Below are 27,432 nucleotides of genomic sequence, written 5' to 3' on the forward strand. Positions count from 1 at the left end.
GAAAACTGTGTAATATGATCTAGTCCTGACTCCCCATCCCATCATGGTTCTTGGAAGAGGTCCTAAATGACTAGGAAAAGGTAAATATAGTGCCCATCTTTAAGAAAGGGAAGGAGGAGAATCCAGGCAACTATAGACCAATCAGCCTCACCTCAGGTCACTGGAAAAATCATGGAACAGGTCCTCAAGGTATCCATTTCTAAGCACTTGGAGGAGAAGAAGGTGATCAGGAACAGTCAGCATGAATTCACCAACAGCAAGTCATGCCTGACCAACCTGACTGACTTCTAGGATGAGATGATTGACTCTGTGGATGTGGGGAGAGCAGTAGATGTGATGTACCTTGACTTTAGCAAGGCTTTTGATATGTTCTCCCACAGCATCCTTGCAAGCAAGCTAAAGAAGTATGGATTGGATGAATGGATTGTAAGGCGGGTAGACAACTGGCTGGGTCACTAGGTTCAGAGGGTAGTAATCAATGGCTCAATGTCTAGTTGGCAGTTGGGATCAAGCGGAGTGCCCCAGGGGTCAGTCTTGGGGATGGTTTTGTTCAGTATCTTCACCAATGACCAGGAAGATGGGATGGAGTGCACCCTCAGCAAGTTTTCAGATGACACCAGGCTGAGGGGAGTAGTGGATATGGTGGAGGATAGGGATAGAATTCAGAGAGACCTCAACAAATTGGAGGACTGGACCAAAAGAAATGTCATGAGGTTCAGTAAGGATAAGTGCAAAGTCCTGCACTTAGGATAGAACAATCCCATGTACCAGTGCAGGGTGGGGGCAGACTGGCTAAGCAGCAGCTCTTCAGAAAAGGACCTGGGCGTTACAGTGGACCACAAGCTGAATAGAAGCCAACAGCATGCTTCTGTTGTGAAGAAGGCTAACAGCACATTAGGCTGCATTAGTAGGAGCATTGCCAGCAGATCAAGGGAAGTGATTATTCTCTATTTGGCAGTGGTGAGGCCACATCTGGAGTACTGTGTCCAGTTTTGAGCCCCCATCTACAGAAAGGATGTAGACAAATTGGAGAGAGTCCAGCAGAGGGCAATGAAAATGGTTAGCGGGGTGGGGCACATTATTTTTGAGGAGGAACTGGGCTTATCTAGTCTGAAGAGGAGAAGACTGAGAGGGATTTAATAGCAGCCTTCAACTAACTGAAGGGTGGTTCTAAAAAGGATGGAGCTCACATACACTGCTCTCAGTGATGGCAGATGACAGAACAAGGAGCAATGGTCTCAAGGTGCAGCAAGGGAAGTTAGGTTAGCTGTTAGGACAAAACTCTCTCACAAGGAAGGTAGTTAAGCTCTGAAACAGTTTACCCAGAGAGGTTGTGGAATCGCCATCCTTGGAGGTTTTTACAACCCCGGTAGCTAAAACCTTGCCTGGGATGATATAATTGGGGATGGTTCTGCTTTGAGCAGGGAGTTGGACTGGATGACCTCCTGAGTTCCCTCCCAACCCTAATTTTCTATGATTCAATAACAAACTTAACAGAAAAACTATAGTACTATATTTTTGATTATCTCAGGGAAAATATACAGGCAGTGAATTTCTTCCACCTTTCAGAAAAAAGGTGATAAAAAAGAAGACAAGAAATAGCAGCCCTGTTGCTTGTGGCAATAGTTCACATATGTGAAGACTCCTGAGTTTACAGTTCGGCCTTCCAGGCAAACATTTTGTATCTTAGCTTTAAAGATCTTTTGTTTCACTAGACATCCTTTTCAGTGTTGATAACTTCCAACTGGAGAGGTGTCAGCCAGTTTGGACATTTGTTTTTGGCAGCTGTTAAACTTCTTAGTAGATACACAAAAAAAAAAAAAGGTTTCTCATCAATCAAATACTCTAAGATAATGTAACAAGATGGAAACATGGCCTTTTTACATGCTGAAATGCCTCAGTGGAGAAGAGATTTCTTTTTGAGTGTGCACAGTAGGAACCCAATGCAACACAGGTGACTTCATGGCATTGCTAAGACTGTACAGTTAAACCATTTGAAGAATTAATCAAAGAGATTAGCACAGCCCAAACCTCCATCTCTATTGCCGTGCCAGCTCTGTGCATTTTAAACTTGCTTTCATAAGCATAGAAGTTGCTAACAAAGACAGAGACACAAAGTGGAAATGTGAGACTACTTCTTTACACTTTTGCCACATTAAAATTAGAACAAGGATATACAATTCCTTGTGTCCTCTGTTACACCAAAGCAGCCATTCAAATCCTCTCTCAGCAACCCCCCAAAAAGAAGACCGCCCATGTAAGACCAGGAAATAAAGAGAAAGTTATTGGATGACTGTTTAAAATATTGTGCTAGGAAAGTGAAAGTCTGTGGGAGAGGAGCTGCTAGAAGAAAACCATTAAGGAGTTACAGATGCCATTTCCTTGGATTTCTGGGGCTATAGAGTTACAAAAGATCATTTTACATAGATCATTGCTATGACCACATTACTATCTTGCATCCATTCACTACTTTCCTGTTCACCATCATATCAGAGTTTGAATATGTGACTGTTTTCAGGGCCCTATATAATTGTCTACCTGTGAAGCCATCTCCTTCAGACCCTGCCTTGAAACTCCCTTTCCCACAACACTATAAAAAGTCTGTTTGTGGCTACTGTAGCTGTGAACTGGGAATCCTGCCCATCACACTCATCAATATATCTCCAAGTTCCCTGGTGCCCCTCATTTGTCACCACCTCTTGTCTCTTGTCCCATAATTAGATTGTAAGCTCTTTAAGGCTGAGAATCTTGCTCTGTGTTTGTAGAACCATTCGTAAGACAGAGTGACAAATATAGGACTAACTGGAGACACCCTGACTCTAAGCACTGGCACCTCCTTGACTACGTTATTCTTAGAACCCATGACTCAATGGATGTCCATATCACATGAGCCATGCAAGGAACCAATGACTGCTGGACAGATCCATTATGAACATCCAGCTTGCTCCAAAACACTGAAAACAGCCAAAAGCAATGGGAAGGTTTTTCAACATCAAATCTCTTCAAGACCCAAAAGTCTGCAAGAAGCTCCAATACTGTCTTCATGAAAACTCTCTTTCCTGCCCACAACTGAAGGTAATGTCAAGGAAATCTGGAAGGGATTTAAAACCACTGCCCATAGGGCCTGTGCTGAATTCATTGGCTATGCCACCTATCAACACCAAGACTGGTTTGATGAGAGCGATACCAAGATGCAAGCCCTCCTCTACGGAAAGAGAAGGGTTCATTCTGCTTGTCATATCAACTCAAATCAACACCTCAAAGCCAAAGTTCAAAGGAGGATCTGGGAAATCAAAAAGCAGTGGTGGCAAGAAAAACCCAAGGAGATTCAGGTATACACTGACAAACAGGCATAGTTTCTTTCAGGCAACAAAAGTCATCTATGGTCCAACTTCCCATAGTCCTATTTGTCTGTATTTGCAGGATGGTTCAACACTCCTCAAAGATGACCAATCTATCCATGCTACATGGAAAGAGCACTTTGACAAGCTCCTGAACCATAAATCGTGACAGATGCCACCATCAAGTCCATTCCCCAACACCCCAAAAGGGGATCCCTCACCAACCCTCCTATCTTAGAAGAAGTCTGGCATTCCATGAAGGAAACCAAGAACAACAAAGCTATTGGACCAGATGGCATACCTGCTGAAATCTTCAAGACTGGCAGTAAGGAACTGGCACTGAGACTCCACAAATTTATTTCTTTGAATTTAGAACAATGAGTAGATCCCCAGGGACCTGAGAATGCCAACATTGTGACATCTTCAAGAAAGGAGATAAGCCTGTGTGCAGGAGCTATTGAGATATTTTCCTTCTTCTACAGCAAGGAAAATAGTCACTCACATCCTCCTAAACTATCCCTTGCTGAGGAAATCCTGCCAGAGTCTTAGTGTGGTTTCAGACCATCCTGTGGAGCAATTGACTTGATCTGTGTTGCCTACTGTGTCCAACAAAAGTGTCAGGAACAACATCGGGACCTATATATGGCTTTCATTGACCTAAGGCTTTTGACTCTGCCAATTACGAAGCTTTGTGGTAAGTACCGGCCAGATCTGGACGCTCTGAAAAATACATCAAAGTCTTGAGGCTTCTTTATATCCAGATGACTGCAACTATACAAGACAGATCCATTTGTCTTCTGAACTAGGGTCAAGCAAGGATATGTCATTGCCCCAGAGCCTTGCAAAGGAGGAGAGACCCCGACATTCAGTGGGAAAAGAAGAAATGTCCAGAGTTCATCAGATGGAGCAGTCTGAATATTATTAAGGCAGGAAGAGAGGCAGAATTTGACATGATAGTTCATTCCTGTCTTCAGGTGTTGCCCAACCACTTTCATTCTGGGATGACTCGTTCTTTTGTTAGAAATCCTCTTTTGAGAAGAAAGCTGTCATTGGGATGCCTTCTCTCTCTCTAGCCAAGACAACGCATGCTGGCTCTTTCAATCTAGCACCCTCACTGTAAATAGTGGCCAGGTGATACAGGGAAACTTTCCCATGTATTTTCCCCTCTTCAGTCAAAAGCTGAAACCAGTCTCCCCAACCCCATGCATAATAAGTAGAAAAGGTACAGTCCTTCTATGAGTCTGGAATCTATTTGTCCTGTATTCTGGTACATTGTGAGCTGCTACATTGCATACAATTCAAATTAACTTGATTTTTTATGATGTTCTACTTGTACTTCAGTATTTATGAATAAGCAGATGACAAGTTGACAACTTGCATTTTTACTTTGCTTTTCAGTATTGTACACACAGCAATACCACATACTTATTTTACAATTTTTTTAAGCAACATTCAGGCAATGACTAGAACATGGCTGCCATTTTTTGTAGCATAATTCCATGTTCAGGCAGAGATACTAACACTGTGGGTGTTATGAGACTGAATGACAAAAGAAACAATCCCTGACTCTTGCACAATACATTTCATACATCCAACTCAAAACTGCTTTACAGAAGAAAGTAATTATTATAGTTCCCATTTCACAGATAGGAAAGCTGCCTAGAGATGCATACAGAGGGAAGTGGCCTGGCCAAAGTTACTTAGTAGGTCGGTGGCAGAGTCAAGAATAAAACCCATGGCTGCTCAGCCCCATCCCAGACAGACAAATATCTTCTACTCAAACAAAGCCAGAACAAACCTCAGCCTGATCATCTCCCTGCTATGGGAGGCAAATTCTGCTTCCCACCCAACTGAAGGTACATACATTATTCCTTTCAGTATCAAAAGAAGTTTAATTAGTTCATGCAAAGGCCCGATCTTTCCATACTGTGGCTTATCCCTTCCAATCGACTCTGTCACTAAAATATGAAGCTGTGACCTCCTAACACCAAGGAAAGATTTCTACCACAGCCATTCGGTGTAGTGTCCTTTTGTATTCATTTCTCACTTTTCCTTAAGAAACAATAAACTGCTCTGAGCCATCCTTTTGTGTGCAGTCCTGTCCAAATTAAAAATTATTGTTAAATAAAGCTGCCTGTCTTTACCTAGAATCACTTTATGTGACTGGTAATATTCTGAGAGGATCTTACCTCCCCTACAAAAAGATTGCTCAGCTGGTGTTTTCAAAGAGCACCAAGTTCTTTTCCTCTAGAAACCTAGCCAGCATCTAAAGAGAAATGTTATTTCCTCAGCAGTTAGAAAGCTCAAATGCTTTAAGGATATCATCCTGAGCAAGTAGCATTTTAGAAGATTTACAAAGCAAAACAACTCTCCTACTCACTCTTTTTTGGCCTCTGGGATTTGGGTATTTGGGGACTTCAAACGGATTTGAATATAACTCCTGGGTTCTTTGAGCTTTCCTGATCTTCCAGGAAGGTACAGACAACAGCTATGGAAATCATTAGTGCCAAAGATTATGTTCAAATGACAGCGCAGACACCTGTGGAACATCTTTTTTGGAACCACAGCAGTTTAGGAGGAGAAGGAAGAAAAAAATCTCTTAAAGTAGCTGAAAGAGAAGACTGAGTACTTGCCATCACTGAAGAGAACTTTCTATAAATATATGGCATTCAAAAGTACAGTTTTCTGTGTGCAGGCCCTCGTGGTTAGATGCTCTTGAGTCCTTCAAAAGCACTTTTTCTTTTACCATGTGACTATTCAGCAGAGGAAAATCAGCCAGTTTACATAACAGCTGTTAGTGCTAGCTTTGACATATTACGCCTGAGCCATACATCTATAATGGGTTTTTCAAATGTGTTGCCATGTTCAGTTGATTAGTTGTGGGTGATCTGAAATGTCAAACTATTAGCCTTGACAACTACTGCCAAGGTTACTATCTGCTGGAGATATCTTTTTAATAATATAACTGTTTGCAAGTGGGAAAGGTGATGTTCAAAATACAAAGTGATAATAAGTCTGAATCACTGAGACAAAAAACAGAAGAACTTTTGTTTTCAGCTTCCCTTTGTGCGGCTGTCCTGGTGGGTCTCCAAAGTAGCCATGGCCTGGCAAGGTCATTTGCAATAATGCAATTAAAATTGCAGAACTGTAAAAGAAAATAAAAAGCTTCTTCCCACCAGAGGTCTCCAATCCCTTTTAACCTATCAGTATTAAGAGTCCAGTTCCATTACAGATGTATGGCATGTGCATTTCATTTTTCAAGAAGTCACATTCAAGGACACACTGTACTTTCTCGCATATAACACGCCCCCAAATAAAGCACGCACTTTGTTTTTGGAAGGCAGAATGTAAAGAAAAGGATTTTTCCAGTCATGGCCGGCTGTGTGACAGAGTAAGACCTCCTAGACGCGTAGATGGTCCAAGAAATGTAGCATCAGGAACTTCCTGGTATGGCAAACAGTCTCCTGCAATGCCAGACTTCCTAGACACTCAATGTTACCAAGAGGACTTGCCTTGTGTGACACAAAATTAGGCCCCAGACCTTTATGAGGCCAGTTTCAAGACAGTTAACTCTTTACTATAAGTAGTTCTTCAAATAAAGTCCTGTAAATAAAGTGTTTCTACGTCACAAGCCTCATCAAGGTACTACCAGCAGCTCACTTGCTGCTTCAGCACAAGCTGTAGTGCTCAGCCAACAGCTCTGGCTGTGGGAGGGTTAACACAAGACTCTGCGCTTTCAGTTTGTTAAGCAGGCACATCTTGGCATGCACAGTGTCTCCAGGAGGGCTCCTTTTGCAGCAAAAGAAGTGATTTCCCCACTTAAAACACTCACCCCAATTTTGGGGGGCTGACTTTTTGGGGAAAGGTGCATACTGGCTGAGAAAATATGGTATTACTACTTATAAACTATCTCTACTGAGAGAAAGTCCTGTCCTGTGCCAGTGGGAATCAGATGGCCTCAGCTTACTTCCCAGCTCTGCCTCAGACTCCCTGAGAGCATGTCTGTTCTGCATCAAACAGTGCTAGGGAGTCCTGCACATGCCTTTTCCTGCTGCATGGGCACCACAGGCAAAAAAAAGTCACAGAGCCACTTTTCTCATGCACGCACCAGGGGCTGAGTGGGATTAGGCATGCCGGAAAGGGACTATATGACATATTTTTGGCATGCAGTACACAAGGCGTGTTTTCAAACCAGAACTGTCTGATGTGGTGTAGACGTGCGCTGTGTGACTTTGGATGAGTCTTAATATTCTTCTGCCTCAGCTCCCCATATGTAAAATAGTCTCGTTTGTCTGTTTAAGGATCACAACCTCTTTGAGGGCAGGGGTTGTTCCTCGGTAAAATGAAGGGGAGGTATTGGAGGACTATGAACACTTGAGTGATTTAGCCTGAAAAATTATGTGGGTCCATTCCAGCCCAAGTTAAATCAGAACCTGTGCTTGAACTTGGATTCCCAGGCAAATGAACTAGTCCATGCTTAAAAGTACTCCAAAAACAAGGTCAGAGGACATTCTGCATGGACGGATGTGGGGTTAAGGCTAAAATCCACGTAAAAGCCTGAGCTAACTGTCTAGTATAGACATAACCTATTTGTTTGTACAATACCTAGCATGGTAGTAATTTCTATAGGGGCTTCTATGAACTCAGTGGTGGCAGCAGTGACAGCAGTCCCTCAACACTAGGATGACAGTTTTCCAGGAAATAGGGAACCACTGCTGAACATAGAGATGACTGAAAAGGCCAATCTGAGATCTGCTTTTTTGACTGCAGACATGCCAAATAGTTCTGGGAGTCAAGAAGTGGATCCTGGTGATGCTGAGAAACAGCTCTTTCCCTTTGTCTCTCTTATTATCTACCTCCATAGTGAAGCAAGTTTGCTCAAAATGACCAATGCCTTATCATACGTTGTGGTGCCAGTGGGAACGATTCAGCGCTCAAGTCTCCCAGATATTGATGTTATGATTGCACTTCTTCAGGTTGGCTTTCACGGTATCCTTGAATCTCTTCTTTTGCCCATCTCTAGAGCAGTGACTATTGGTTAGATGGGAGTATGGGACCTATTTCGGGAGCCGGTTTTCAGGTATCCTTAAGACGTGACCTGTCCAATGGAGGTGCATATAATCGTGGCTTTGAGGCTGCTGGTGTTTGCTTGAGCCAGAATGCTGGCATTTATTTTTCTGTCCTTCCAAATAATATAGAGGATTTTCCAAAGCCATCACCAATGGTAACAGTCCAAGGTTTTCATGTTTTTCCAATATGTTGTCCAAGTTTCACACCCATACAATAGCACAGGGATGACAACAGCCTGGTAGACAAGAAGTTTGGTTTGGGTCTTGATGTCATCATCATTGAAGATACAACATCAGAGACCTCCAAGGGTAGCCCTGGCAGATTATACCTGTTGTTGAATATCATCATCTGTTTACTTTTTGGGAAAGATGGTGTGTTATAGTTGGAAAAGATTGATGGGACTATCATACCTTCTTCCTTAATGCCAGTTCTAGTAATGAAAGGGTTTGTTTCTGAGCCATTGCTTAAGACAGCTGCTGTCATGTCCATATGAAGAAGTCTGAGGCTGGTAACAAGTTTTGGCAGGCAGCCAGATAATGTCAGGGTCTTTCATACGCCTCTCTGTTGATTGAATCAGAAGCCTTAGGTAGGTCAGCAAATGCTATGGAAAGTTCTTAAGTGCTGTTTGCAGCACTTCTCCTGTCACTGTCCAACAACAAAGATCATGTCTATTGTACTACTGTGTGGTCTGAATCCATACTGGGACTTGGGTAGAAGCATCTTGGCAAGGAGAGTGAGTCTACTGGGGACAATGTGGGTGAAGTTCTTTCCAGCTATGGAATTCAATACCATAGTAATTGCTGCAGTCTGATGTATCTTCAGTCTTGAAAATACTAACAATCCTGGCATCTAAGTCACTTGGAATCTGCCCATGTTTCCAAATTTTCAGAATAATGGTGTGTAGTTGGCAAGGGAGCTTTTTTCTATCTTGCTTATAAATTTCAGCTGGTATTCCATCAGGACCACATGCTTTGTTGTTTTTCATCAGCTTAATGGCTTTCAAGGCCTCCTGATAAGTGGATGCATCTGCAAAGTAGTCCTTAATGGTATGTTGTGGAATGGCTTCTGTAGTATTGTCTTCAACATTAGAATTCAGTTCAGAAGCTTTTGAAAGTGCTTCTTCTACCACACACTGATGGTGGAGCTCAATTTAAAGAGTATTGTTTCATCCTTAGACCTCAAAGGGGTGACTCCTTCTGTCCTTGGCCTACAGATAGCTTTGGTTTCACTGAAGAAATTACACACATCATGGCTGTTGGCATGGCAGGGATCTCAATAGAGGCCTCTACGGACCACAGTAATATAAATAAAGGATGCAGGATCAACTACTTTACTTTTGTATAACAGTAAAATTCAAAATCCCACTTGGCTTGGCTGGAAGTCAGATGCACCTCCCTGCAAATGATAAATACCCGGGTGCTTTGCAGATCCAGACCATTAGAAAAATCATTCAGTTCAAACCTGTACTCAGCTACTAACCTTGGAGGAGCCTACAGCTGTCCCACTCTGCTTGGAATCATGGCTAATTAAATATTCACCAGGAATGTGTGGAAGAGGGAATAACTCTAACCTAGTGGTTAGGGCACTCACCTGGGAGAGGGGAGACCTGGATTGTAGTCTACCTCAATGCATATGTTAGTGGAACAGCTTGGAGAATTTGAGGGAGCCTTGCCCCAAAATATCCAGGAGCTCGGCATTTTCAGCATTCTTCTGTGAAATGCGAGTTATAGCTCCCTTAGAAACCATCATCTCCTTCTGCTGGCTGTATTTTGTGAGAAAGGAGCCTAAACCCTGTCAGCCCTAACTATAGAAAATGGCTCCTGCCTGGATATCTCCAACTGCTGAGAGATGGTGAGAGGGGTAGGACTTAGGCCATACCCCTCTCCCAGCATTTACGAGTGGTCAGTTTAGCAGCTTCTCACCTACTGGACTCGTTTCACTGAATTCCTTATTCCAACATCTGCCCTTCCTCATGCAGTGTTCACAAAAGCTGAGACATCCAAGGTGGGGCAATGGTTTCAACAGGACAAAAGTGTCCAGAAGCATGTGTGTGACGCTTCCATAGCATTTGTGGGACTTGAGCTGAGAAGCATATCCCACCAACCTGCTCCCACTCCATACCCTGAAATGAGGCAGTGAAATTGCCTCGGGCTGCTCCCCCACCGCTGCTCCCAAGCATGTCAGTGACAGCAGGGGCTGCTGGGAGGGCAGCTTCACTGCCTCATTCCCAGTTTTGGTGCACAAAGCAGAACTAGGGAGGTTGGCAGGAGGGAAGAGGGTGGTTTCTCAGTGGCACTTGCAGGAAGTCTGAAGAAGCAATGTAGAGATTTCCTTGGTCCTTTTGTGGATCTAGGCCCAAGGACCTTTTGCACTAGAGAAATCAAAAGCACTTTCAGTTCTGCTTCCATTGTGAAACTACTGAGAACTGTTGCTTTCACAGCTGCTGTAGGGGCCTATGACCATTCCAGACATCAACATTTTACACAAATATGATGCACTACAGATTTTTAATAATAGGCAATCAACATTTCTATATGCAAATTCTACTGAAGTGTTTTCTTTTGAAGCACTTTTATTTACTAAGCTATGCATGTTCCTTCTCACCAGTACAGTTCTATAAGGTTCAGTCCATTCACAAGTTTTCCCACCAAAAAAATACGTTACATTTAGCTCCTGGTATGCTTGACACTCCTTGTGATTTCCTGTGAAAATGTTAATTTACTTGAAAAACATATTTTTATACTGCATGCCGGTTCCACAGCAGGAAATAATCACTGTGTTCCAGGCTCAGAGTAAGATTCACAGATGTAGAAAAAATTAACCAGGATAAGAGCAAGAAACTGTTAATGATCAAAAATGTGCTACTGCAGGTTCAACAACAAAGTCTGAAGGAGATAAGTCTGTATGTATACCAACACTATACAAAAAAAGTGATTATTCAGCTATTCATGAGAACAGAGCTATTGATTGAAATAACAAAGAACACTATATAAACTGCAGTGTTTTTCTCTCCTTTTCTTCAGTCTGGGAAAATTGATTTTCTAATTTTTTCCCCTTGAACCTGCAGTAGGGTTTAATCTGAACCTAAAGCATCTTTTCTAAAAACTCCCATAAATTAAAAATATATCTTCTTTTTGCCCATTTTGTCTCCTGCTGTTACAGCAGAAAGCAAAAAGAAATTTGGTTAGCAAAAAGGTGGAAGAAAAGTGATAATTGCATTTTTCTTGTTGGACTACAGTATATGTTTCTTTAAATATTATTTTAAAACAATCTTTAGACTCCAAACATTAAAAAAACAGCAAAGCATACAGCATATGATAAGTCTTCTTCTCAAATCATGGTCATTTTTTAATTCAATGACAAGACGCATTTAAATATTGGAATTCAACATTAAAAAGGAGAAAGATAAAAGATGTAAGGGTACAGTGGATAAAAGGCCTGCCACAAACGATGATGAATTATAAGCAAATACAAAATGAAAAACTACCAGAAAGCCATCTTTTCATCTTACAGGCATATTTTGCCTTACAGAATGGGAAGGGGGAAAGAGGAGACAGTTCTAGAATGGCCAAAGCTAAAAAACTTTTCTTCAGAGTGTTGATATATGTGTTGTAAACCAACAGATTACAACCTGAATATTCAGGTCATTAACTTTACTTTGTAAGCCCAGTTCTACCCAAAAAAAGACATATTAGGCACATCTACATGAGATGCTACTGTGCAGTCATTACTGCACATTTATTTAGTACTTGTACTAGCAAGTACTAAATAAATGCACAGTAAATGGAGTTACTGCACAGTACAGCCAGCAAACGTCTTTTAAGTCATGCTACTGTGCAGTAGCCTAATAAGACTGTGCAGTAGTGTATTAGCACTGTCCATTCTGTGACGCACTACTAAGCAGTCTTATTAGCTACTGCGTAGTCAGTGTCTTGTGTAGATGTGCCCACTCAAAACTGTCTTCAAGATGTGATATATGCTTAGCCAGAAGTGTAGCATTCTTCACGTACCTGAGGGATGTCACTCTTACAGCTAGTCTACACCATGGCAGTGGTGAGCCCCAGGACTGAGGGGACCAAGCACATGGCTCCCACTCCCTGGCCCCCATAGCTGCCAACATGCTCCAGATCATGAAGTTTACCAGTGAGGCTGGTTTTGGCTCATTCCCAGGGGCTCTTCTCAGGCCTATTAGAGACCAGGGGCTCAAGAGCAGACAGAGATGAATGAGCATGATGGAGCAATCTAATACATGCTCTTCCAGGCTGAAAGTGCATCAGCAGGCGTGGGAGGGTCAGGTGTGCCCAGGTCCTTTAGAACCAGAACTTCATGCTACCAGGGTGGAAACAACCCTTTCGTGTCTACAGTCACTGAACATTAACCACATCAACTACAGTTTGTGCCTCCATATCACATAGTTAGAACCAGCCATGGTGTTAAGCAGTTTCAACCTCAGCTTTGCACAAGACCTCAGAACTCATTGTGACTAGATGTCTTTAAAGCCAAGATTTAAAGAGAGAGTGAGCATTTATAACTATATCCAGAGTGATAATAGCAAATTAAAAAAGAGGTGGGCTAAACAGAATATAACATCTCATGCTCCTCACTCTACTGTGGTGCAGGAGACTTCCCTAAGAGACAGATTACACCATATCCCCCTACTGTGGAGGGGAGGGTTCCTCACATCTTCCTCTGAAGCATCTAGGGCTGCCTCTATAAGAGACAGGGCACTGGGTTAAATGGTGCTCAAGTCTGATGCAGGCATGAAATTCCTGAAAGTTACAGTAATGTAAGATTGATTTTGTACCATTATGGTCTAGCAATTATGTGAGAAGCAAAGATTTCTTCGGGTGATATCTTTTATTGGGCCAACTGTGTTGCGAGACCTTGATGAAGAATGCCCTGCATTCAAAAGCTCGTTTAACTTTACCCCAAAGACGTAGTTGATCCGATAAAAGATATCACCCTAAGAATCCCTTGCCCCTCGCATAAAAGTTACAACGCAGACACGTCACTTCATGATATGGCCTCTTTAGGTGTTCAGTGGCCCAGTCCATCTTGGCATGGTGATTCACACCTCTTTATGATCTCTGCACTCGATCCTGAAGGTTTCTCAGTAGTTTGCCCCCAGTCCACCAGAGTACATGTTTAAACTTGGAGCAAAAGCATACTCCTATGGATGACAAAGTACACATCATTTTGGCGCTCAGAGAGAGAGAGTACTCAGCACTTTGAAGGATTGAACCCAATGACAGCAGTAAAAACAAAGTGTTTGGAATTTAGCTAGGTGGCATTTATTGCTACCGTGTCTCTCTCCCTTGCCCTCAGTCATTTTCCTTTTCTCTCAGAGGCGCTACTATGTGGGAGGTCCCATAAAGAAACAGAACAGGATGTCTATTGTTTCTTTTGTCTGACAGTGTTCCTTACCAGCACGGTTTTTGAGGGCCAGATCCTATAAGGGGCTGAGGACCTCCCGGGATGTGCTGAAACTCATAGCTGTGTGCCTGACCAAAGGCATTTGCACCTCAGACATCAAGACCTAATCCTGTGGCTGAAAGCAAGCTGGCATAAACACCATCACCGTCATATTTGCAGTTCATAGATTTGCCTTTCTTTGTGGATCCACCGCTGGGCATCAGTTGGCATTGTGACTGCACTTTAGTGCTATTCTGTTTACACCTGATGTAGCACACTTTGTTTTTCTTTCAGTAAGACAACAGATGACTTCACATGCTAAGCAACCATTCTTTAAAAGAAGCAAAAAACAAAAACTAACCCCCCATTCACAACTGTCAGGAGATCTATGAAGCCATAGATGAGATGCTACTGAAGCAATACCCTGCCCTGTGCACTATGCAGACAATGTTGGTGTCTTGAGCTCTTGTGAACCTCCTGCTCACTTGGCTATTAATTCTGTTAGCACTGAGAACACAGCTGTGCAGATTGCAGTCAGACTGCTACACCCCCACCAGAGGTGTTTGATTATGAACTTTGTTATGAACATTGAAGAAAACAATTCAGTATCAACTCAGAGTCCCTTAGAGCCTAAGTATACTGCAGTGCTGGTGAGTTACAGCACTGAGGAGCTCGAGCATGTTCTCCCCAACCTGTATGTGTAAGGTTGTTCCCACTCATCCTGCTGTGCCTGTTCTAGAGATCCCAGTTTTCAATGGGCCTTAGAGAAGCCTCCTGGGATCAGAGGCATCCCTGGGCACTTCAGTGCCCTGGGCAATGGTGGCTGTGCATGCAACAGTGTCAGTGGCTGGGCTGTGGACAAGGGTGGTAGCAACAGTTGGGCTGGCAGCATAGTAGCTGCTATTTTTACTTTCCCCTAATTCAACACCCGGAACTGGTGCCCCAGTCACTCCCTCTTAGCTACACTACTGCCTGAGACAGTCCTAGTCTCCTCACTGTTGTACTCCTGGATTGGGAGCATTTCTGTGGACATAGGTGGGTGGTATATAATACAGTTTCTCACTGCTGGGACTTGCTGCTGCTGCAGGTGTAGACAAGCCCTCAAGAGATACAAACACTGCTCTGCCTAGTTTCTGGATCCAAAGGGAGCCAAGGTGCCAAGCAGCTCAGATGAGGACAGGCCTAAGGGTACATAGAATCTGAAACTGCAGGTGCTTAATAAATGTAGGCATCTCCCAGGCCAGATGATCACTGTAGTGATACAAGTTACAATTTAGACATGCTGCCTAATTTAGAAGAGTTGGTAATTGAGAGATTGTTCCTCAGTTAGGGAGTAGACATTTAGTTAAAAAGAGGCAAAGGGTCTGCAGAGGTTAGCTTACTGCTCCTCAATTAAAGTTGGTTGTTTAATTCTTGTCATCAGGCTTAATAAACACAGGCACACATGAATGACAACTACTATCACTGAGAGGAGTTTCTTGGATCACAATCTTGGACTTGGGTTCCCAAAGTCCAACCAACTTTTTTTTGGATCTGGCTCTGGGTACACTTTCTGGAAGAAATGCTTTATTTACATACAAGTTGTTGGCATTAACAGAGGAAAAATGGGGTCATAGCTTTTAGCTGTCATACAAAAAGTCAGGCTAATGGACAGTGTTGACCTTGAAGAGTATTAAGCAGAGTTTTTCTAAAATGCTACAAATATGCAATTCCACTGTGAAGTAGTATTCAGAACACCAGCACCTCAATGAAAACAGTTTGCTATCAAACATCACCATGGTGTCATGTATTGTAACAAGGACAAAGCCTGAGGGCTGCCACGATGCCCCCTAGTGGCTGCCTGGACCCTGCCTGGGTCCTACCCTTGCCTCCCAGGGTCCCACCCTGCTTCCTCGCCTGCTGTGCTTTGTTAAAAGTAATGAGGGGAAGCTGCTCTCGGAGTCTGGTGGCCATAGGTACTCTCTCTCTCTCTCTCTCTCTGTCTCAGTATTTGCCCTCTCCAGCCCAACATGCCTTAAGAGCTAAACTTGTGGGCTCCTTCCATCCCTCCAGCAATGCCCATGCTTCACAGGTGTTACTCTGTCCTCAGTCCCAACCTTTTGTAGAGGCCTCAGCCCTCTTGGCTTTAGCCCCTTTTACTCTGGCTGCACACTTCCAGTCTTGACCCACTAAGTTGGACCCAGTTCCCAGCCTCCTCTGTATTTCTGATCTCTGGGCACCTTGGCCTCATCTTGCACCTTGTTCTTGACTTTAAAAGTGTTTGGAATATAGTAAGACAGAAACCATGAAACTGGAATTGTGTGTTTGTCAACTTTATGGAGATGAAAAACAGAGATTTCTAAGGATGAAGAGCCCGTAAGTTGAAGAGTTTTCTGACTAAAATTTACTTTCTCTATAGTCCATAACATAGTTTATTCCAGTACATTCATACACAAAACCAAGTGTGAAAGTCAGCAGGCCAAATACTGAGTCTCAGGTGGCAAATATGGAACAAAAAAATACAGAGGTACAGAAATGGCTCACAAGGCAATAAAGGAAAATATGAGAACCTTTATTCAGAGGGAGAAACCAGAAAAGATGGAAGTCTCACACTATAAATTCACATTGTGAAACACGTCTTTATGGAATAAAATCAATGAAGAGGTCTGACTGCAAACACGTTTGGTGTTGCGCATCCCCAGCTTTCTTGATAGTCAGCTGTAAGGAAAATTGTACCTCTCAGGATGTATTCCTATTACATGCTGTATTGGTAAATTGCTTAAGTATAAACATGTGCTTAAGTCAGCAGAGCACTTAAATGAGGCCTTCACTTTTAAACAGGGTTCTTAAGTCTAAATGATTTCAAATGGATACTAATTCACACATAAATGCATTGCTAACTCCAGGACCTGTTGAATGCAAATAACTAAATAAAACTAACACCGCAATTTTCCATCTGCTTCCTAAGGGTTTTCTAGCCTGTATACAACCCAGGCTGCTTGACCAGGTTGGCAAACTAATTCACAGATTTGGATCACCCGCTGCTATCTTGCTTCTTTTGGAAGACAGAGATACAGTTAAACTCTTTCAGGTTAGGGATATTTAGATAGAACTTTTTTTCAATAGATTCTTACTTTGCTTCATATCCTTTTGAGGAGGACTGTATGCACCCGTCTTGTGTGAAATAGGCCGGTTTACTTTTTTGTGATCTTGAGCTGATGTGTTAATTTATTTAGAGTTTAAAAACAGCAAGTGGCTCCTATCTGAACTCTCCATGCAACACTGATAAATTATAAACTTCATGTCATTTCTGTCAGATGCTTACAAAAGAAGACATTTGGACCATACTTCTAAACAACGTGTGACTAGAGAAATCTTCCTGTAACACTCTAGCCTAGCTCCAAGGTCCTACTGTAGTCTGATAACTACAGGACTCAACCACAGACCAGAGAACTTGATTTTTCTCCCCATCTTTGCTACTAACCCTGTAGACATTCCTAGGTAAGTCTGCTTCTCTGCTTCACCCTGGGTCCATAGAGTCTTTACACTCTTTGCAACAGGCTATCCATGTGTTCATACAGGGCTTGGAACAGTGGGCCCAGGCTGCCATTCAGGCCTCTGGGTTCCAGTACAATTCCAGTAAATATGATCTGTTCTCCAAGAGGCACTCATATATTAAAGACTCACATAATTTTAACACAGGTACAACTAAAATGGCCAAATTTCAACATGATGCAATGAAAACATACACTGTAAAAACAGATTAAAATTGTGTTGGAAGTAGTTTTAAAAGAAAAAAAATTTTGATCTTTAGCTTCAGAGCAGGCATGTGAAAATAGCCTGTCCTGCGAGTTGCCCGTTTTTGCTTGCTACAGATTCTGAGTTCTGTACATGACTAGTACTGTACCAGTTATTTTTGTTGTTCCAGAACAAGTAGCCCATTTCTTCACCTTCATAAGCTGCCTGTTTCCTGAAGCCATCATAAATAAACCAAGAGTTTCTAGCTGCTAGATTCCCAGCTGAAGTGAAGTTACACTTTACACTTAGACCATACTAAATCTGTGGATTATTAAGGAGTGCTAAAGTTAGGGTGTGCTAGGAGTATTCACATAGTAAGGGTTACTACTGTTTTTTGCTTGCACAACTCTTGACTTACACTGGAGGGCTGGTGAGGACACAGGTGGCTAGAAACCAGGACGCCTGGACTCCATCTCTGCTGAGGGAGGAGGGGCTGGGAATGATGTATCATGGGATGCTGAAGGACTTCAAATTGCTCTCTTGGGAAGTGACCTTAATATGAGGTAGGTAGCATGCCTCAGAGTTAACCCTTGTCTAAAGAGGCATAACTTTGAGACACTCAGAAGGCACTTAACACAAATTAATGAGCTTTAACATGTGGATGCTTATGTTTTAAGTGTTCTTAGTATGGTCTAAATGTCATGTATCTTCACCCAATACAGTGTCCCTGCCTGTAGCAATACATGCCACTTCAAGATTCTTTCCTACCTTTTTACTTTCTGCAAGGTGAACCCAGCTGGCTCTTTTTGAAATCTAAAAATGAAGTTTGTACTTGTGAAGAATTCCTTTTTTTAGACCCACTAATTGTTCTAATTTCTTCACTAAGGGCATGATCCAAAGCCCCACCAAAGGTAATGGGAAGACCACATAGTGATTAATCAGACCTTGGGCAGTACAATCTCATGTAGCTTGATATCAGGTTTATCTACGTTGTTCTCCATTGATGGCAGAGCACTAAGTTGAGGTCCTCAGGTTTAGTTATTTTCTGCTAGGCATTTTGGTACCATTTAAAAACATTTAATGTCCCTCTGCTGTTTTTTTAATGGGGTGATAAACACTGTTATCAATTCCCACCTCCCTCCCCCTGCTGTACTGGTCAGAAGGGCAGGGAACACCTCCCAAATCAAAGCACCTGCTGGGGCCTGGCCATGCCACCCCTCAGCTCAGACCTGTGGAAGGGAAGGGAAGGCTGCTCTAGCCTTCCCCTGGCTTCTAGCCTGGCTTCTAGCCTGAGCCACTGCAGATATGTGGCTTCATGTTTAGAATGTCTGTACAGTTACAAAGTGATTTAGCTTAGCTAGGTTTTAAACTAACCTGCAAAGATTGAATCAATTCAGACTCTGGCTTTTTGGATGTCTGTCCCTATTCCAAGAGACTTTAGGAAGGGTACTATGATACCCAAAAGCTTGTCTTCATCTATCCCAAACAGTCAGTTGGTCCAATAAAAGATAATATCCACAAGAATATGCTTCTCTTTGTAGGATTTTTATCATAACACTATAATTGCACATTTAAAACTTCCTAATTACACAACAGATAAGAAGTATTTGTCGGGAGTTAACGGGAAGAAAACATCAGTCCTGCCTAGATGAATTGGTTAATGTCTGCGTGCTGTTCCGAATATATAGATCAGCTCAACAGGGGGTATAAATCACCATAGTCCTATTACAGGCAGTGGGGCTGATTTGTACATGCTGAGGATCTGGTCCATAAGGTACCATATAAATACTAGGCAATGTTATTCATGGTGGGGCTGAGGATGTCACAAAGAAAGGAGTGCCTTTCCTCCAAACCTCCTCACTTCACACAGAGACTGCACAGTTTATACAGTAATCTGGCCCCTACCCAATTTTGCCTCTTTAATAGAAATACAATATGCATTCTCCCTTTATGCTATTTACTCAAGACTACAGATGTTGACATAACAAAGAGCTAAAGAGAGAAAAAACAAAAAGAAAATAGTACTGCAGCTCAGACACTAAAGGCTCTATTCTTCTGCAAAGAGCTACTGACTTCCACACCCAGCCCAGCAATTCATTTCAAAATCATCTGGGCTGTTGAAGCCTGGTTTCCTCCCTTACAGCTGAATGGGCCTATGGAGTGAGGCACGGAATATAAGCAAGCATCATCTTTGCTATTTGTCTCTCTGCTGCACTGGACTATTATATGTCCACAGCAAAAATATACCCAGTTGTTTGAAATCAAGTACTCAGATGTCTTAGTTAACACAGAAAGCCTGTGCCTCTTGTGTACCTGTTGCTATTGGGTATCACTGCCGATGAAGAGGGGGCTTTGTTTATCAATATTATTAATACAGCTGAAGGAAAAAGATAGGATTCCCCCCCCCCAACAATTTTAATGTGATTCGTTTGCCAAAATCTTAAATGATAAAAAACAATTCAGCTATTCAGGAAGTTGACTGAAAAACAACAATAGAAAAATTCATCCATATATACATAATGTAGACAAGTGTAAAACATAGAATTAACTGGTTTGAGAAAAATGGAAGGATTTTGTGTGTGTGTGTCGAAAAATGGCATGCCTGCAATGCCTGTGTTTGTCATGGAGGCCTTTGGGAGGCAGCGTTCCCTTTTTTTCCCCCTCTTGTTCTTGTTTCACTAAAACTCATTATTGGCAGGAACCAAGTCTTTCAGGAAATTCTTGGCATACTTACTTCTCTAATTTGGTGAAGGTATTCTCAGGTATCTCTGGTGACTTGCTGGTTGAGTGGAAGATCCATTCCAAAGTCCAACCCACCACATAACTTGGCAGCACGGAGAAGTGGTGGCAGTGGCTGGGTCCTAGTATTGGTCCAACCAAGACCCAAGCTGGACCATTCGCCACTGCAAAATGTTGCTGCTCTACTATACCAATGGCACATTAGGCAATGGTACATTGCTCTTTCTTGTCCCAGATTTAGGGAGTGCCTTTTAAGAATACATTTGAGTGCTTTACTGATAGGCATAGAGTTTTACATGCACCTCCCGCATTCCTGAATATTGCCCTCTATGGTTCGTGGCCAAAACTTGCCTGTAGCACAAAAGACCATGCTACCCGTTTCCTTCACTGCTACCATAAGGTGACTCAAACTCAACCCCTTAGCAAGTATTAGAATTCATGGGGAAATGTTTGGAAAAAGAAAAAAAAATAAAAAAAATCAACAGATGCAAGCAAGGAAGACTCCTACTGACCTTTGTATGATATACATGGGAGTATTAGTTTCTCTTGCAGATCCACAATCCTTTTACCCTTCAGGTTTGAAAGACTGGGATCATGTCATACAGCACCTCCAACAGCGAAGAACTGGAATCTGGGATCCAAGCCCCTTCAGCCCTATGTGCTTTTTAATAACTTTTTAAAACAGTCACTAAAACAGAGAGAAACTCCACACTCCAGAAAGTCCCTGTGTATACATTAATAGTGAAGCAATTATAGCAAAATACTCACTCCAGCTCTAGTTTTTTGATGCCAGGTAAAAGGTCTGGAGCAACATCAAGGTACCCTATAAACTCCACATCCAATCATGGAAAGATTCCAGTGGAGCAGACACAGCAGAAGCCAAAAATAATGCTGCTGTCCAAGGACCCTTTCCCAAATCTAGGCAAAGGCAGCATTGCTAGAACCAGGGTTGGGAGAAGCAGGGCTGTATTTGGGGCAGGGCTGCAGCCCTAGGGCATGCCATCATTTAGGCCCCGTAGCTATCTAAATTATGCAGACGGGAGCCAAAGAGTATGGGACTGGGACAGGCCCTTCTGTCCAAATATGATTAAGCCTGGCAAAGAATCTCACCCCTGGGTGTAGCAAGCATGACTCCCTGGCTGCCCAGGGTGGTGGTGAATTTGGCCACATGGCATGGAATAAGCTTTTGAAATAAATATACATTTTTCAGAGAATGCTAAACATATTTACTTCTGATCCAAGGCCTGTTTTCCAGAAAGCATCTGTTCTACAAAAATCAAGAGTGAAGGTTTTGGTAATGAAAGCTCTAACAGATCCTATGTGTACTATAATGCATGCAGTCTGCAAAGCCAGTCTCATACACTGAAGGGACAGCAGAGATGGGAGGGATATTCTACCAGCAGCAGCTTGCACTGGTCTGAAGGGAGAGAGTAACAGCTTTCTTGCAGGAGAGGAAGAAAGATGATGGGATCCATTTAGCAACAGAGGCATCAAAATCAACATTTTTAATAGTGACATGGGATTTTAGCTGCAATTTTCGGGTGCCCAAAAAGAGCTATCTGAAAAAGGTTTTCAGGTGACTGGTGCTGAACATGTCCTGACTTGGCCCATTTAGGGAACCTAGGTGTCATTGGCTCTTTCTGAAAATCTTAGCCTGCTGAATTGATAAAAGCACCCTGCACATTAGCAAGCCTCATCTTTCACAATATGTAATTCCAGAGACGGATTGTTTTGCCTTCAGTGCAATCTGTCAGCACAGCACAGAGTGATTTAAGTCATGTTCCTGCAATTCTGTGTAAAAAGCTGCCTGTTCAGCCCAGAAACCTACTGACCTCAGTGAAACTTTTCACAGGCACAGGGGTCTCTTGATACATTCAACTGAAGAACTGGGGCCTCATATCATAAACCAGCAACCCCCAAAATAGCATACCCAATTGAAATAGAATTTGTTCCTTATTTTGTAAATGGTTCTCCCTTCCCCTCACCTCAAGGGACTAAAGTTTAGATCTGTAACATAACTGGTGGGAAAAAAAAGATATTGTTTGGAACCCTTCCCAGAAACTCAGCCAAGCAGAGCAGTTATTTAGTTCAGAGGCTTTGTCTCCCCTAACAGGAGACACCTGGTGGTCACAATGCAGAAAGACATCTGACTTTCCCCAACCTCATGTCAGGAGGCAAGTAGACCAGGAATTTAAAGAATTGGGGTGGTAAGCCATGATGTATATTTCGGCAGCAATGGCATGAGAATGGAGCATAGGAACACTCTTATTTACTATATAAATAATTATTTTCCCAATTATTTGTGTGGGTCACTAGTTCCTGGTTTGAGAAATATGACAGAACTTGTATAAAATCTGTTGGGACCCAACTCTGCAAAGACTCATGCACATGCTTTACCTTAAGTCCAAGAGTGATAAAATGCACATGGGTAACTGTTTGAAGACCTGGCCTTACCTTGTGAATCTCATAGAGCCATACAGTGAGTGGTGAGAAGAGGGCAGCCATGCAGGGTACAAGAACACTAGCACTACAAATAGACAACAGCCCAAGCCAGCAGCTGCATAGCCCAGTCTGGGGCACTGCTGCACACAGGCCAGTTAGTTCTGCTGCAAAGAAGAGCTCATTCACCTGTCCACAGCACCACACTAACATGGGTAAGCTGCTTTGAGAGCTAGTGCTCCCTGCCCAGGGGCATGCCCTGAGGCCAAAAAAAAAATAAAATCTGACAATATGGCTCTGTTCATTTACTCACACAGCTGTCTCATTTTGACTGGAGCTGATGCTTGCCATAATTTGGATAATTCGGAAGCCTCAATGATTTGGGCAGAAAAGAAACAGCAGAGTGCCCAATATTTGTCTGGAATGGTTTAGACCTGGAAGGTCCTCCCCTTGGGTAAGGGGATTAGGTGACCTCTTGAGGCCCCCTCCAGCCCTATTTCTCTATGATCATACATGGTCATTGCAAGATAATGAAGGCCTTCACTGATCTTACAACACAATCCCCATGGATGAACCCCTTACAATCATGCGCTTCCTGATGGGACTGGGGTTCTTTTATAGGGTAGAGTTTCTTGGTGCAGCACAAGACAGGTCTGAGATTACTTGCCATTGAAAACAGATACATGAGCAGTGAAGGAGCCATATATTAACACCTCTAAGCACGCGATACTATTATAGCTTTGATGAGAAACAGAATACTATAACATGGTATTTTGCCTATGCAAATTAATGAGACAATGTATGTTGAATCATTGTGTAATTCCCTCCATAGCATAGTAAATTCTGCTTCATTCTAAGCAGCTGTAGCTTTGGGAGCTACTGAGACACTGAATATATGGCAGCTGTATTGACTAAAGATTGGCACTCATGTCAGACCAGTTTGTACCCAGTCAAGTTAATAAACATTAAGAGCTGTATTACCAAATGCTACTCCTTGAAAGGAGAATTGGGCTTTGAAGGACAAATCTTGGAAATGTCGTTCAGGACTTCATCAGAACCAAGGTTTGGCTCTAAACCCAGACATAAACATCTTTGGACTGTGCTCGTTACAGTATCTAGATCTGACATTGTGACATCCAACACTGCTTTCTGACATCAGAATACAACACTTAAGTTCCCACTTCCTAGCAAATGGGATAGCATTTCACCATTGTCCAGTAGGTCACATTTTCATGATGTGGTACCTGTCACTGATGCCCAAATAATATCTAACAGTGCTGGAAAGGGAGTGTTTTGCCTTATCTCTATGCAGAGAGCTAATTTGTTAAAAGACTGGGAAGCTGATTGCATTCTTTCATCCAGGTAGGCACAAAAGAAATAGGAACTGGAAGAGGCCTTCTAAGTCACCAGCTCCAGGCCCTGCCACAGCAGGCAGCCCTGTCATATAGGTCCAGTATACATTTATCAAGCTCAGTCTTGAGACCAGTTACATTTCTCATCCCTCACCCACTCCTATAAAAGGAAACTTGTTCCAGAACCTTGCTCATCTACTGGTCAAATGATACAGGGGGTACTTCATCATTTAAAAGCCTAAGCATTGGGTTAAAAACTAGGCTATCGGAAAGCAGGTGCCCAGCCTAACAAGCTCAGCTACAAAGAGAGAAAAGTACTTGCTACTCAGCTTAGGGCTCAGTACTGGCCAATCTCTCAGACCAGCCACAAAATCCTCAGAACTCTCACTAGCATAGCAACTTTAAAGGCCATAAATCCTACACATTAACACCATGAAAGAAATGTGTAACAGAACAGAACGGAAAGAAAAGGATGGGTGCATTACTAGTGCTAGCTTTTGCAACAGGATCTGTGTAGGCAAACCCCTGCCCCAAGTCCCCACAGGGACCAAAGTAGAGGCCCTTTAAGGACTGAGGCATGCCACAGCAAAGGTGGCTAGGAAGCCCCAGTCTTGTCCAGAGACACTCACAAAAGGCGAGAAATATTGAGCCAAACACTCATGTACTCTCTGGCCCCCGTTACACTGCTTTGACCAGGACAAGAAAAAAAAAAAAAAAAAGAGTGTACAATGCATTTACATGAGCAGTATGAAATGCAAATGAGAGCTAGCTTCCTCATTATCCTAGCTAATAAAATTCCTACTGGAGGCAATAAAGGTGGCTTCAGAGCAGGCGAGGCAGTTTAAACTCACCATGGTGAACTTTCTTGAGCCCCCCACCAATGCCGTTCTGTTCCCTGTACTCCCACCTGGAGCTGGAACTTTGTGTTGGGCTTCCGGGCTTAAATCTCTCTGTGCAAAAGTCACAGGCAAAGCACGTGCTTTGCTCCTGGCAAGAGGCCAGGAAAGGGAGAGAGACTGAAGCAACTGCACAGTGGCAACAGTAGAAAATAGCTAACACAGAGATCTACCTGAATCCCACTGCCTTTTGTACATGAGCCCCCAAAGTGTACTAGCAAAATAGTGAACAAGACTAACCACTCATTATACCTCTAATAGACCCAGATGCCAACGTATCCCAGTGCCATTATGTACTAGGATACAAATCAGCCCCCTGCATTCTCCTGGATCCACACAGTTTTTAATCCCCAGTCCTCAAATCCTAACTCCCAAATAATGAACAACTACAAATGCTGCTTTCATACCAATCCACATCTCAGCGTGACGGCACCTCAAAATCCTGAATCTGGTTCTCAGATTCTGCTGAATCCAGCCATTTTTTTTGGCTTTCACTCCACAAGCTGCAATGATTTTTTTTAAAGAATAAACCTACTGTTCTGTTTCAGGGGCAAAAATAATATGGGAGACCATACACGTCACCATTATTAGCACCCAATCCTGGCACCTAAATCCAGCTATATAGATGCAGTGTTTCATCCCAATCATTTTTATTTATGCCATTACTTGAATAAATCATGTGTTTACCAGCTCCTGTTGCTCCTTAAAACCTCAGATTTTGGAGCAGCCCAGACACAAAGGCTACAAAATGTCAGATCCTGTATCTGTTAAATTATGGCACAAGCCCAGTCATCAACACAGAGAACAGGTGTTGTGTTTACTTGCAGACACAAACTGCCAACACCTGTACAAGCTGGTATAGGAGAGCTATAACCACTCTTCATTCAGTAATTGGAAACCACTGGATCTGTAAAATGTTGGGCTCTGTACCCCAGCAGTCCAGATTCAGGGTTTTAATTCAGGCCCTTCTTTAAGAGGGGAAACACAAATACACCCATCCCACCGAAAAAAAATAGCACTGGCATTGAGCATGTTTTAGCAATGGACACATTGCCCTGAATATCCCTAAGACAAACTGAGTGCATGGCTTGAGGAGTTCACTCAGAGGAGCCTTGTGTTATCATATATTGCTTCATCTCTCAAAGTCTCAGGAAACTGGGAAATGTTTTATCTGGAAATAGTTCTGTTGACTTGGTGGATTAGACAGAGAAGTTATCTAAAAGTGGGATTGCACTGTTCTTACTTTCCTGGGCAAAACCAGTACAGTCCACTTCACAGTACTGTGGCCAGTTTCCTCATCGATAAAAATTATTCTGTTCCTGATCATGGTCGCCCTATGTCTTGGATCTCACACTGATAATCCAAGTTATTTCTCTCTTCCTTTATTACCAGTAATGTTTACATGAAAACAGTAACCTAAGATTCACCCAACAAAAAGAGTAATTAGCCATTAAGGTTGATCTAATCATGTTTATTCCCTAACTCAGGGTGCCAGTTTTTTTTGTGAGGTCACAGTCATCTCCACAGCAACCAAACGTATTACCCAGACAGAGTAATTCTTAGTTCAGGTAAGCAATAGGAACAAACAAATTTTGGTTTTATACAAAAATCCAGAGTTGTTAAAAAACGAGAGAGGAGCCTACCTTTCAAGAATGGCTCATGAAGACAGCATACATATTTTTTGTGCACTTTATTCACTTCCCATCTAATCCTAATTTTTAAAACCTTCAAATGTCAGTCTTACAAGCCCTCTCTTCAGTCAACAAGAGTGCAGCTAACAGTCAGATTAGGGTGTTTTTGGCCATGATTTTTTTTAGTGCAAAAGGGCAGGATGTAACAGGGCCTTTTTATTTTAGATAGACCCATCTTTTTGTAAATTCTTCTTCTTTGAATTGTGGTGGAAGGATGATCCAGCAACGCTCCTCATTAAAACACAACACCCCATTAAGTACATCATCTTTAAGGTAATGGAGAGGTGGAGAAAACAGTCCTTTGTAGACTAAATGATGCTCTTCTTCATTTTGTAAATGATGCCCAGACAGTGTGATGGTTGCATTAAGGGAAACACAAATACAGTTTGTTAAATTTGATATCAGATAGGAAACATGACCTGGGGGAAAATCTATTTTTAAGTGGGAAATTTCTTAAAATATACCATGGGTCATCAATGAGCTTTCAGGATTAAAAATTTGATTTAATAAAGATTACTCTAGAGCAGTGTGGGGTCAACCTTTTTAGCAGGAGTGTCATAAATTAGTCCTGCACACTCCCCCATTACTACTCTCGGCCCTTTTCTTTGCCTGTTCTGCTGCTTTGTTGCCTGTCCTCTCCCCGAACTGTCATGTGCCACACACAGAGGCCACCTGTGCCACTTGTGGCACCAGTGCCATAGGTAAGCCACCCCTGCTCTAGAGTATGAAACTACATAGCAGAATGGAGTCACTGCTTTCAATTGTGTTGCTGAAA

At 42.5% G+C, this 27,432-nt stretch overlaps 1 protein-coding gene across 1 annotated transcript in view; it reads right to left on the reverse strand.

Moving 5' to 3' along the window:
* The window catches only part of LOC106737698 (bifunctional protein GlmU), a 64,824-nt gene extending 39,799 nt beyond the window's left edge, over nucleotides 1-25,025 (reverse strand). The window contains exon 1 of the mRNA XM_014593799.3: nucleotides 24,922-25,025. Coding sequence (XP_014449285.1) covers nucleotides 24,922-24,924 — 3 coding nt within the window. The 5' untranslated portion in view covers nucleotides 24,925-25,025. The remainder of the gene's footprint in view (nucleotides 1-24,921) is intronic.
* Nucleotides 25,026-27,432: the final 2,407 nt, after the last annotated feature.

Source organism: Alligator mississippiensis, chromosome 1 (genome assembly GCF_030867095.1).
Source record: "Alligator mississippiensis isolate rAllMis1 chromosome 1, rAllMis1, whole genome shotgun sequence".
In the NCBI taxonomy this organism is placed as follows: domain Eukaryota; kingdom Metazoa; phylum Chordata; order Crocodylia; family Alligatoridae; genus Alligator; species Alligator mississippiensis.